The 12,888-nt window shown below is 35.3% G+C and overlaps 1 protein-coding gene and 1 pseudogene across 1 annotated transcript in view; one reads left to right on the forward strand and one right to left on the reverse strand.

Moving 5' to 3' along the window:
- The window catches only part of LOC148611539 (uncharacterized), a 33,972-nt gene that overhangs the window by 10,533 nt on the left and 10,551 nt on the right, over positions 1–12,888 (forward strand). Inside the window, exons 14-15 of the mRNA XM_088592189.1 lie at positions 5,321–5,527; positions 6,588–6,620. Of these exons, the coding sequence (XP_088448315.1) occupies positions 5,321–5,527; positions 6,588–6,620 (240 nt within the window). The remainder of the gene's footprint in view (positions 1–5,320; positions 5,528–6,587; positions 6,621–12,888) is intronic.
- LOC148611541 (uncharacterized) lies at positions 3,086–4,004 on the reverse strand (annotated as a pseudogene).

Below are 12,888 nucleotides of genomic sequence, written 5' to 3' on the forward strand. Positions count from 1 at the left end.
CATTTACAGATACGCATGTGCCTATCAGTATCAATATATCGCCCAGTTTCAATGTTCAACTTCAGTGTACCACTTCTCAATCTTGTCAAAAAATGTGAGTTAAAACTAACATCTAAATAATCCTCAAAACCAAATTCTAGCTTTAAGTCCTTGTATATAATAAGCTTTTCACAATTCTCTATAGATGCATACCAGTTTTGTATAAAGTTATCCCTAATTCTAGCAATAATAGTGTCTATAGGTATATCAAAATTTACATCAAATTGTTGATACCAGATATAATTTAAGCCCAAATTAGACAACAAATCACGAACTCTTGAAACCCAGTTTACCTCGCTATTGTTGGCATCTTCTAACAATACATTATAAATGTCAAATACAATAGGTTGTTTCTTTTTTAGAATGTTAGACCAATACTTCATAACTCTAAATTGTCTAATTATATACATTGGAAGGTGACCTAGTTCCCCGTAAAGAAAACAATTTGGTATGGTTCTACCTACTTTTAAGATACGACGGAAAAACTTATTATGTAATATTTCAATATCATTTCCACGATGGAAACCCCATATCTCCGAAGCGTAACACAAAACAGATGACACCATAATATCAAATAGTTCTACTTGATTCTTTTTAGTCAAATATAAATCTTTGATTGAATTAAGCATTGCGGATAACGCTCTCGATCCTTGTTGACACGGTCGTTTTTGTGTATGTTGAAACTTCCCATTTTTATGTAACAACATTCCTAGATATACATAAGAATCCACAATTTCAATTTCGTTATCATTGTAGAAAAAACTATTGTCAATCGGTTGCCATCCATTCCGAAACACTACTATTTTCGTTTTATCAGTATTAACTTCGATACTCCATTTATTACAGTAAATCAGTAGTTTATCTAAAAGTTCCTGCAAAATTTCTTGTGATTTTCCAAAAAGTACTGTGTCATCCGCAAACAGAATCAAATACATCAAAAAGCTGTTGATATTTACGACATCAGTTTGATTGTTTAAGTTAATATCCTCGATCAGGTCATTTATAAAGAACAGGAAAAGAAGAGGGGATAAAGGTTCACCCTGTTTAACTCCCATCAGATTATTAAATGAATCGGATAAGGTATCACCAGATCTCAATCGCATTTTGATTGATGAGTACACGGACTTCACAATTGATATAAATTTTGAACTAATTCCACCTTTTAAGAGTTTATATATCAAAATTGGTCTATCCAGCTTGTCAAACGCCTTGCGGAAATCAACGAAAGCGCTATAAAGTTTTCCCTTGTTTTGAAGCGTATGACATATAATCCCATGAGGCACAAATATAGCATCGGTTGTAGATCGCCTGGGTCTAAAGCCGAACTGATTGTCAATTAATTTTTCCTCTTCTTCAGCCCATAATAATAAACGATTTGTCAATATAGAAGTGAAAAGTTTAGATAGCACGCTGACCAATACTATCGGACGGTAATTGTTTGGATTTGACAAGTCACCGGACTTAGGAACTGCGATTACAAGACACTCTGTCCAATGATTTGGATATATCCCGGATGTAAAAATAAAGTTAAATAGTTTTTTCAACACTGGTGTTAATAAATTTTGACACGAAGTTAGCATTTCACTAATTATACCGTCATTACCAGCACTTTTATCCAACTTGAGTTTTTTTATTGTTCGTAAAATTTCTTCTTCAGTGATTTCAGTGTCTAAGTCATTTATATTAATGACATCGAAATTGGTATTGTTTATTAAATCTAAAACTTCTTCACACAAATTCGGCGGGTTGTCCCCTAATATTGACTCAAAATGATTGAACATTGCTTCATTGTCAACTTTAGAACTTGTACTTTTCTTGTAGTTTCGAACGGCTGACCAAAATTTTTTCGGTTCGGTTTTCGCTAAATTACACAGTTCTTTTCCCTTCCGTCGTTTGAAGTTTATTTTTGCTTTTCGTTTCGTCCTGTTGTGATTATTCCGTTCTTTTATGTACGATTGTCTGTTTATATCGGATGGATGGCGAAAATAGAAATTGCGCACGGTGTTAAATTTTTGACGAGCTGTCTTACACGCAGCATCAAACCAGTCATTGTCCGGTCTATCTGTAAAACAATTATCACGAATCAGAATTGATCGACCAAAGACTTTGAATGCATTATCATACAATATTTCAGTAATTTCCTTCACAGCATTATTCATTTCGTCTATGTTTGAGATATTATCTACTAATTCATACAAAGAATCTATTTGCGTCTGAATTCTCTCAACAAACACATGAGTTTTATTGACATCCCATTTCAAATGTTTACGTACAGTTGGTGTCACATTTCTAGGCTGTACATTATCAAAATCAAACTCAAAACGTAAAGGTGCGTGGTCAGATAGTTCTGAAAAATCTAAAACATCGAAGTACGAAATAAGATAGTAGTTTTCTGATGATAATAACAAATAGTCATTTACGCTTCTACCTCGGTTTGAACAAAATGTAAACCTTCCGGTCGTGTCATTTCCTAGTCTACCGTTAGCTATCGTAAGCCCAGTATTATAACACATCTGTATAAGTTTACGACCGAATGCATTTGTTATATTGTCTAACGATTTTCGCTTCGGGATTATGGGGTTTTCCAAATGTTCTGCACTTGGAACGAATCTGTCTAGATTGTCTTTCGCTAATATATCACTAACATTTCCAACTCGACTATTCAGGTCACCACAAACAAAAACTGAGTTAATATCACTATACTCTAAAACATTTTTTTTCGATACTATCGTGAAAGTCCATATTGGAGATTTCATGATAATTTGAGCGCTCATGGGGAATGTATGAAAAACATATAATAATATCTTTATCTAAATGGAAAAAGTCACGACAAAATCTAACAACAACAATACCACACTTCATTTGTTTTTCAACCTTAATACCCTCTACTAAAAAAATCCCTACAAAATATGGCAATGCCACCCTCGTTTCTAGTACCAATATTAAAATCTCTATTTAAAATTACAAGTTTTTCAAAACCTTCAATTTTTATATCAACATCACCATCAACCTCATTATCAATTTCATTGGTATTTTTCAACCATGTTTCACTCAAAAATAAGATATCAAAATTGTTTACTAAATTCAAAAAATTATTGTCTTCATAAATAGATAGCAGTCCATGTGTATTCCATGATAAACATTTCAAGTTAATAGATTGGTCCCTGCACACACCCTATTCTGTATACTCTTTACCTCCGACATAAATTTTGTCTCTCACAAAGTAAGCTTTTATTTCCCTGTCTCTCAGTTGCTTGAGCAAAGGTAGCTTTTCACGTCTGCGCTTTTGTATTTCAATGGGAAGCTGTTCAGAGATACCAAAGTTTGTTCCCTTCAGTTCTTTGGCATTCTTTTTTTCAAGTCTTGAAACCTTTTCATTTAATTTTGTGACTATTGCGTCGATTTCATTAATCTTATTCAATTTCGTTTCAAAAGTGTCCATTCTCCGAAAAAGTTCATCTACCCAAGGGGGTTTGCTTTGAAAGTTTGATTGAGGGGGCTGAACTGGCGGTGATACATGTTGCATAGGCATAGGCATGGACATTGTGGGGGTCATCATTCCGTTATTTGGAGTGGAACAAAATTGCTGGCTTTGCATCGGGAACATATTGTTAGGAAATGGACTGTATTGTGATAAATTGTATGTGTCCAGTTGACTATTATTGTTTATAGATGTAAAGTTCAAATAATCGGTACACTGTTCATATTGAGTAGTGTCAGTGGGTTTGTTTACGTTTTTAATTACACCTGTATGATCACCTGTCGATACACTTTTTCTTCTTTTTTGACTTCTTCCGTGAATTATTTTGATCTTGAGAGTCATTTGATACACTATTGTCACTGATATTTTGTTGTTTTGTCCTTTTTATGCCTTTCTTGGGCATTTCACACACATAAATTCACATTTTTGACAGGACGGCAAATTTCCTCTGCCATTCACCATTATAGTCACGTGATCATCCTTAGTGTTTCTAATCAAACCAATGATATTATCATAATTAGTGTTTCTAAACAGACCAACGATTTTATCATAATTAGTGTTTCTAATCAAACCAATGATATTATCATAATTAGTGTTTCTAATAAAAGCAATGATATTATCATAATTAGTGTTTCTAAACAGACCAACGATTTTATCATAATTAGTGTTTCTAATAAAAGCAATGATATTATCATAATTAGTGTTTCTACTCAAACCAACGATATTATCATAATTAGTGTTTCTAATCAAACCAACGATATTATCATAATTAGTGTTTCTAATAAAAGCAATGATATTATCATAATTAGTGTTTCTAAATAGACCAACGATTTTATCATAATTAGTGTTTCTAATAAAAGCAATGATATTATCATAATTAGTGTTTCTACTCAAACCAACGATATTATCATAATTAGTGTTTCTAATCAAACCAACGATATTATCATAATTAGTGTTTCTAATAAAACCAATTTTGATATTTTGACTGTAATAACTATTTTTAAAAAAGGCATCCCTAATCCCCATTCAAAATCTTCAACATCTGCACATTCACCATTCCCCAATACGCAGTTTCAATTCTCATTACCTATACCTTGTAAATCACCATGGGAAGTTAATACCATTAGTTTAGAAAACAGACAGGTTTTCTGTCTAGTATTTCTTTTGGCGATCCCAAAGTTTATATGGGAGTTGATGGTCTTATTAAGTAGCAGTCTTTGTAAGAGTCATGAAAATTCTGTAATGAGCGATTTACCCCCCAAAAGGCTACACGTTTTTAGTTTTGTTGTAAAGTTGTTTTATAACTCTTTATGTTGGAATATGTAATCATTCATTCCAATCTGTTTGCTCTTTGGAGATAATCCGTATTGAAAATCCAATAGTTTCTATTGCATTTTATTGTCATTTACGTAGTTGTCTCATTTATTATAATAATTTTGAATTACACAGTACATTTTATATAACTTTTATATCCACGAACAAGGTTTATATGAAAATCCTCATGCTAATTTCTGTTAAGTATTGTATTTTACACAATATCTCAAATATAAAAATATGTAGGCTTTCCAACCATGAGTAACATTTTGCACGATTCTTAGCTGTAGTGCTACTTAATTACTTTCTAAAGTAATGCAATCTTTATATGAAACGAAATAACTATTTTATTTTTTTTCTAGCAATTCACTATTCCTTGCATAATCGACGGTTAATTTCTTCAGCTTGCTAAAAGCAATGTCTTGCATATAAACTTGTGTTTTACTTCAAAAATTACCTCTAATAACTTTTGTTTTTCTTTCAAAGTGAACTTTAAAATAGTATACTACGATGGAACTTATTCAGTACATTATGGTTGCTTCGCAACTGACAGCAATAGGAACTGTCTATATGCTGAAGCCAGTATTTACGGACGACTACCGACGATAGACGACGGAACATATAACCGGATATTGGCAAAGTACCCCTCTTTGTGCTTGTCTCCAGAATACATGCAAAGAACAGAACATCATGGTAGTAAAATTTCCTATACGGTAGACTGAATTTTCTGTTTAAGAAAAAGTAATCAAAAATTCTTCATTTTACTCATGGTTTATTTTTTTTATAAATTAAGTTTGAAGAATTAATATTTCAATGACATATTTCACAATTATTTAAGGAGGTAGACCTAGGGTAAGGGACACAACTCTTACAAATCATTGGAACGTTTGTATTCAGCATTTTACATCAATCTCACGTAAGCATCAAAGTAAGTTGGACTGATTTCATTGCGTTTCAAATAAAAGCTCGAAAGACATTAGTGAAATTGAATTTGATACTAACATATCACAGATTTCATGAGTTATGTCCCTTACTTTAGTTCTGCCTCCTCCTTAAGTAATCACAAGAGTGGTCATGTATGGTGGTTCAATCTTTCCTTTTTCTATACCCAACTTTTTAAAGCCCTTGTGTTAAGATATAAGCATATTTGGTAAGTATATTTTAATATAACAAATGCAGGAAAATAACAAGACTATGCTCATTTAAAACAATAATAAAGCAAAAATGTAACAAAAAGAACTAGTGTTCAATAAGATGGTGCCATCCAGTTTCTTGTGTGACAATCCTTGTAACTGTTTTATGTTTTTGTCTATAACCCACGTGATGGACATTAAATAAACTACGGGGCGTTTTATGATCTAGTGATCATCACAGGCATTAGAATTATTTCAAATAGACAGAAAACACAGCAATCATGCCTTATAATTTAATTTTAGTATCATATTTGAGAATTTAAAGTAGATCATCTAAACAGGTTGATGACGTCACAGTCACAAAACAAAAAATGGTATATGAGATGATAGACAAAATCTATCCAGTCCGAACCTCTGAAATTAAGTAATTGAATGATACTCTCTCCTATCGGTAAAGATTAACACACACACACACACACACACACACACACACACACACACACACACACACACACACACACACACACACACACACACACAGTGGAGCACAAAACCTGACCAATCATATCTAATTGACGCATTTGTATTAATATATATTTTTTGTTATTTAATTTATATAGTTGACTGCAGTGCCTGGGTTAGAGGAAGAACTTGTAAGTTAGTTGTCAATGCACGAAGAAATAATGTAATCCAACCGCATAAAACCAAAATATACATTTAAAAATATAAAAGGAAAATATTGCAATTTAGTTTGTTTAAACGTATTCGATTAAAAAAAAACACAAATATACGGGCATTACTTTGGACAGTAGTTGCTGACAAAATACAGAACGAATAATAACACTAGTGGAAGGGCCTGGATTGATTGTTGAGGTTTAATGCCCGAGCAGCAATATTACAGCTATATTCAGGCGATGAACATGAAATGAATGATAAAATGAATATGAAATGATGATGAAATAAAAAATGTGATGGGACACAAGGATAAAAGGGTCGACAAATTTTGATTGCCACTAGAAAAAGGAAGGGATGGGTAGGGTCGGGCAATTAAGCCTCCTGTAGCGGAGCGCAAAGGTTCCTACTCCTATCGAATAATATAGTAGGGTTCTTTAACGTGCGAGGAACGTGACATCTTACCCAACACGGTGCACCACTATGGTTTGCGGCCAGGCTTTCCGTATTATAGCCTGACAACCCCAGCATGTAACATGCCATGGGTACCCCATTCCACCACCTGGGGCACACAACCCAGTTGCTCTGTGGGCAGAGCGCCCTAGCCTCCGGCTAGGGCTCTGAATACTATTAAGTCGCCTTTTACGACAAGCTTAGCGCTGCTGCAGGCCTATTCTTTTGACACCCGGACATGCACGGGGCGGAAGGGCCTGGAACAATTCCTTTCGTTTCTCAGGTGTGACTTTTTTAACCCCCTACAAAAATAATATTTCTGACCGTTCTAGGCTTACATGTCTTTTGTAGAACCATTGCTGAAAGTAAAACTCTAAACGATTCTAGTTAAGAACGCTTTACAACATCCTTAGGACATATTTTTCTCCAGAACAGTTTGAAACATTCTTAACTTAGTTCCCTTCTTTTTCCATCTCACTCTGTTTTGGGCTGTTTTTTGTTGCCTCATTCCAGGTCTTATCAGTCTGCTGTAATTCTTTCCGCCAGGATTTCTTCCAGCTGTGCAAAGGTCGCCCTTGTTTCCCATATCCTTGTGGATTCCAGTTCTACACCTATCTGGTGATACTGGTCTGATGTTTTCTCCAGGTGTGACAAATCCATGCTCGTCTTTTTATCTGGATATCTGCTGTTACCTGTTTAGTACGCTCTAGTAGTCGCTCGTTGGTAATTTTTCTTGGCCGGCAAAATGTACAAATGTATCTTTGGTACTTTTTTGGTAAATACCTGGATTTTGTGAAATAGTCCTACTTTAAGTCTCCAGGTCTCACATCCATAGAAGAGAACGGGTTTAACTTTGCTATTAAATATTCTAATTTTTATAATATGCAAAGCAAATTTGATTTCCACACTGGTTTCAGAATTGCGAAGGATTGAAGGGCTTTGCATATTCTGGAATTGATGTCTTCGTCTGTGTTACCAGTCTTACTTATGACACTTCCTAAGTATGTGAATTTCCCCACTTTTCCAGTTCCTCTCTTTGTCTAATTGTCACGGCTCCTTCGTTTTTAGCTTGGTCTTCATTATCTTCGTTGTTTTTGTTGTTAATTTTAAGTCCTATTTTCTTTCCTAGATCGTTCATTTTGTTTGTTCTCTCTCTTATGTCCTTGATCTGGTGGGAAAGTAGGGCGAGGTCATTCTAACCTCCTAATCATGGTCCATTGAACTCCTCTATGTTTTATCAAATGCCTGCTTTGTTATCCAATCGATGACAATTAAGAATAGTGTGGACGAGAGTAAATATCCTTGTTTTACACCGGTTTCAACATGAAAAGGGTCAATGAGCGTTGCTTCATGTATTACCTGCACTGAAAAATCATCATATGCAGTTTTGATAATGTTCACGATCTTTAGTATAGTATGCCGTTGTGTCAAAGGCTATTTCAAAGACTATGAAGCTTATATACAGTTAAGACTGCCAAGTCCTTGATTGTTCAAGGATTATTCTTAGAGTCGCAATTTGGTCAGGGCAGCTTTTATTTGATCTGAATTCTGCTTGTTCATAGCAGAGAACTTTGTCTATAGCCTCTTTCATTCTGTTTAGTAGCACTGTACATATTGTCTTACACGAAACTTGCAGAAGAGTTATACCTCTCTGTAAAGACGTAGGATAGTCGGATTGTAAGTTGGCAAGCATTCATAGAGAAAAAATTTAAAAAATATTTTACTAAAACTAAATAAACTGAACAAATCAAACAAAACTAAACATATATATACAACATGCAAATGAACATAAATAAATGGGCATGCAAATGAAAGTATGTAAGCAAACAAAAGTCACAGTTCACACACAGTAAACAGACTAAAAGTTAGTGTAGTAAAATCTGATAGATCTATGCAATCATAATCTCTCACCATAGCTCCTATGGTACACCATAATCGACGGTCAAGATCTAGGACGCAACGATTTCTGTAGACTTTCAATATAAATTCAAACTAAATTTCACCATTTCAATATATATTCATTTCTGATTCTCATGGCACACTATAATGTTCATTTCTCATATAAATCAACCAAATTTATCATTTAAATTGACCAATGCACACTTTTCGGCCAATATAAATTTCAGAAATAATTAACACAATGCTTGTGCTGAACGTCCACACAATATTTCAACATTTCACCATATACACCGACGGTAAACTAATTTCAGCAAATTTCACTGTGTAACAAGTGGAACTGTAGGATATATTAATGCAACATCCCAGCTAAATTAACACCAACTATCAATATTGCACCATCCGCTAAATTACGGAAATATGGGTCGTTGTTCACCGTACAAAACTGACATTAATATACGGTATTTAGGTAGATCTGTGTCAAAAACTAGGACGATAGCATTTGACAATATTTACGTTGTTTCCTTCAAAATGGAGCACAAAACTGGATAGGAAAAAACCCTGAAACAAATAAATTAACCCAAAATAATTAAATGTTCACTCAAAAATGGAATTTAAACGATAAACGGACCCGCAACGTGAGAATTTAAACTAAAGGCCTGTACGACACGTCATGCGACAGAAATATCTACACGGTCACAAACAGAAATAAAACGCTTACCTGAGCAGATTAAACATATTTTCCTGTGAAACTCCATGTCCTGTACTGACAATTCTGAGACCTCACCAGATATGTGAATTGCAAACTTGGACACAACACGTCCAGTCACTTCAAAATCTAAATGTGCTCTGCCTAACCGTTTTACCTGTATAAATCACCCGTGCGTATACGCACCTGTTTGGCGGGAGAATCATTGAGCGGGTATTACTTACCTTAAAAAAATGCCAAGATATTTGTGAACTACATCATGTATTTCAAACTATGGGCAAAATAATAAATTAGTGATTGCAAAAATGAAAATAATATAATGAAGTTCTTTACACTCTCCTATTCTCGCAACAGCATAGAACTCCTTTTCTTGCAATTTAATAAGGAACTTTTTTTCAATTCGATTGGTATTTGGCTTCCTAGATATTTTTCAGCAATTTTAATTGAAAGTCACAGATCACTTATTCTCCATTTTACAAAGTTCAGGTCTCCCATCTGTTCATTTAGCTTGGTAAGTACCTTGTCATTTTTGTCTTTTCTTGGTTTAGACCTTAATGTTCTATGTCTACTAAAGGCTTTTGTGATGTTGAAAAGTGTCTTTTTATCACCCATGTATGCGGCTGTTTCTGCTGCCGAAGCAAGGTCATTAAAATATTTTCATTTGTCCTTCCTGCTAGATTTTTTAAAATTCTGTATCCATTGCTTAGTGTTTAGCACGTGTTTCGTTCTTTTGTGGCCTTTTTAGCGATGTTGACTTCTTCTTATAAAATTATGCTTGTCTTCCATCTTCTGCCAGCTAGTATCAGACATCCATTCTTTTTGTTGGTTTTCTTTCCTAGAATTTTTTCACATATATCCCATCCAGCTGTTCATTCTCTGACAATATTTAGTTCCTGGTCCTCGCTTTACAATGCAGCACATCTATTCCTCAGTTCTATTTGGAATATATCTTTGTCATGAAAGTTTTTTTATGTTTAGCTGCGTTATACTTCACCCTGTTAGTCTCAGTTTTCCTTTCCTTAGCAAGTTTGATTTTCACTTTTGCTAATGTCATGTGATGAGTTCACATCATCTCCTCTCATAACTCTGACATGTTGTTGTGTACTTCTCAAGCTTTGGTTTGTCATGATGTAGTCTGTTGAGATTTTTGTTACTCCATCTGGGGGATTTCATGTTCGTGAATGTTTGTGAGGGAAAAGGCTTCCTCCAATCACCAATTCCTTTGCTTCACGAAACCCCACCAATCTGAATCCTTTTTCATTCACCTCCCCTACCCCATGCTTTCTCATTATTCTGTCTGTCCGATCTTAGCATTCACGTCTTCTATGTCTATTTTAATATCTCTCTTTGGGATGTTGTACAACGTATGCTGCAGCTTCTCATAAAATTTGTCACATTCCTCCTCATCAGCATTATTAGTTGTTGCATAACACTGAATGTGGAAATATTTTAAAATTTTGCTTTTAGTCGTACCCACAATATTCTTTAACAGATTGGTTTCCGTTCTATTACTCTGCTCTTTGCTTTTTTGGATAGCATTATATCTGCTGTCTTTGTGTGTCGATCATTTTCATTTCCATTGCCAAAATATAGCACCTGTATTAAGTGCTATCACTCCACTTTGGTTCCATGTGGCTTCACTAATGCCTAACATATCTATGTTGTCAATTCTCATTTCTTTTGCGCATCTTCTTTTCTCGTATATGGTACGGACATTCCACTGGGCAACCTTAACGACTGATATTGGCGAAAACAGTGGCCTCAGTTTGTAAAAAGTCATGTTTTGCATGACGGCCTTTAGTCGCAGTTTACATAATATCAGCTCCAGCCACAAAGGGCAATCGCGAATAACATCTGTAGTAGTTTCTGTAATCGCATCTTTTTTACAAGACAAGTTGATTAACCCGGTGCCTAATCCCCGGTCCGGAGGTCCAGGGATTTTTATTCAATTTGTCCATCCACTAGATGAATTGCCGTCCAAAGCTAATGACTCTCATCTAGCCATTGTGTTTAATATCAGAGTTGTCATCTCCTAGATAGGTTGTCATCCAAAACTCACGACTCCCTTCCAAACGGCTATTTGACCCATAGCTGAGGCAAGGTTGATAAGTGCTAGTGCATGTCCACACCCCGTTGGGCCTACACACCGCTTCACTAGGAGCCTTGTTGCTCCGAGATCCCCTTCAATTCAGCTTGAGAGACTAGATCCCTGTTGAAGTGCATCGCCCCGAGAGGAATTGAAGGAGTCCTGGTTGTGTAAAGGCTTTGTAACGGCAGGGCAAGATTAGCATTTTAGCTACTTTCCTTTATCACCTTCGAGTAGGCTAGCCAACAGCGACGATAGATCTACAATTTTGACTCCCGCCACATTAGACGCATATCACTACCATGAAACGATTTATGACAATTCTAAGAAATCTTTTGGAAATCTATTCCGATACCCAATTCTAGATATGACAGTACTTTTAAGTAACAGCCCTTAAAAATCAGATGGGAAGTGATTCATGCATGTTATAAACCGACCAATATTCCTTTTATTTCTTGTTCAGAAGCAGTAACAGACATAATTAGTCTTAGTTTTTTTATTTGGTTTGCTGCGCTTAAAGATAAAAATTATATAGATTGTGTATAAAATTATCACTTTGCAAGAGTTATCGTTCTTGATTTGGTTTGATTTGGTTGATTTTAGTGGGAGATGAATGTATGGTTTTCTCAAAAGTACAGATCAAAATACAAAAAGGACTGTCGTTACGCAAAAAATTATCATATGTTGACCGATTGATTGATTGATTGATTGTTAGAGTTTAACGCCCAAGCAGCAATGTCAGCGATGAACATGAAATGGATGATTAAATGAACATGAATTTTGATTGCCACTGGAAATAGGGAGAGGTGGGTAGGGTCGGGCAATTTAGACTCCTGTGGCGAAGCCCTGTGGTTCCTACTCTAGGAGAATACCATAGAAGGGTTCTTTAACGTGCGAGGAACGTGGCATTTTTCCCAACACGTTGCACCACTATGGTTTGCGGTCAGGTTTCCGTATTATGCCTAACGACCCCCGCATGGTACATGCCAGGGTTACCCCATTCCACCACCTAAGGCACACAACCCAGTTGCTCTGTGGGCAGAGCGCCCTAGCCCCGGCTAGGATCCTGAGCACTATTTAGTCGCTTTTTAACGACAAGCTTAGC

Source organism: Perna viridis, chromosome 7 (assembly GCF_037379345.1).
Source record: "Perna viridis isolate PV_CMFRI_1.1 ecotype Kerala chromosome 7, ASM3737934v1, whole genome shotgun sequence".
Taxonomy (NCBI): Eukaryota; Metazoa; Mollusca; class Bivalvia; order Mytilida; family Mytilidae; genus Perna; species Perna viridis.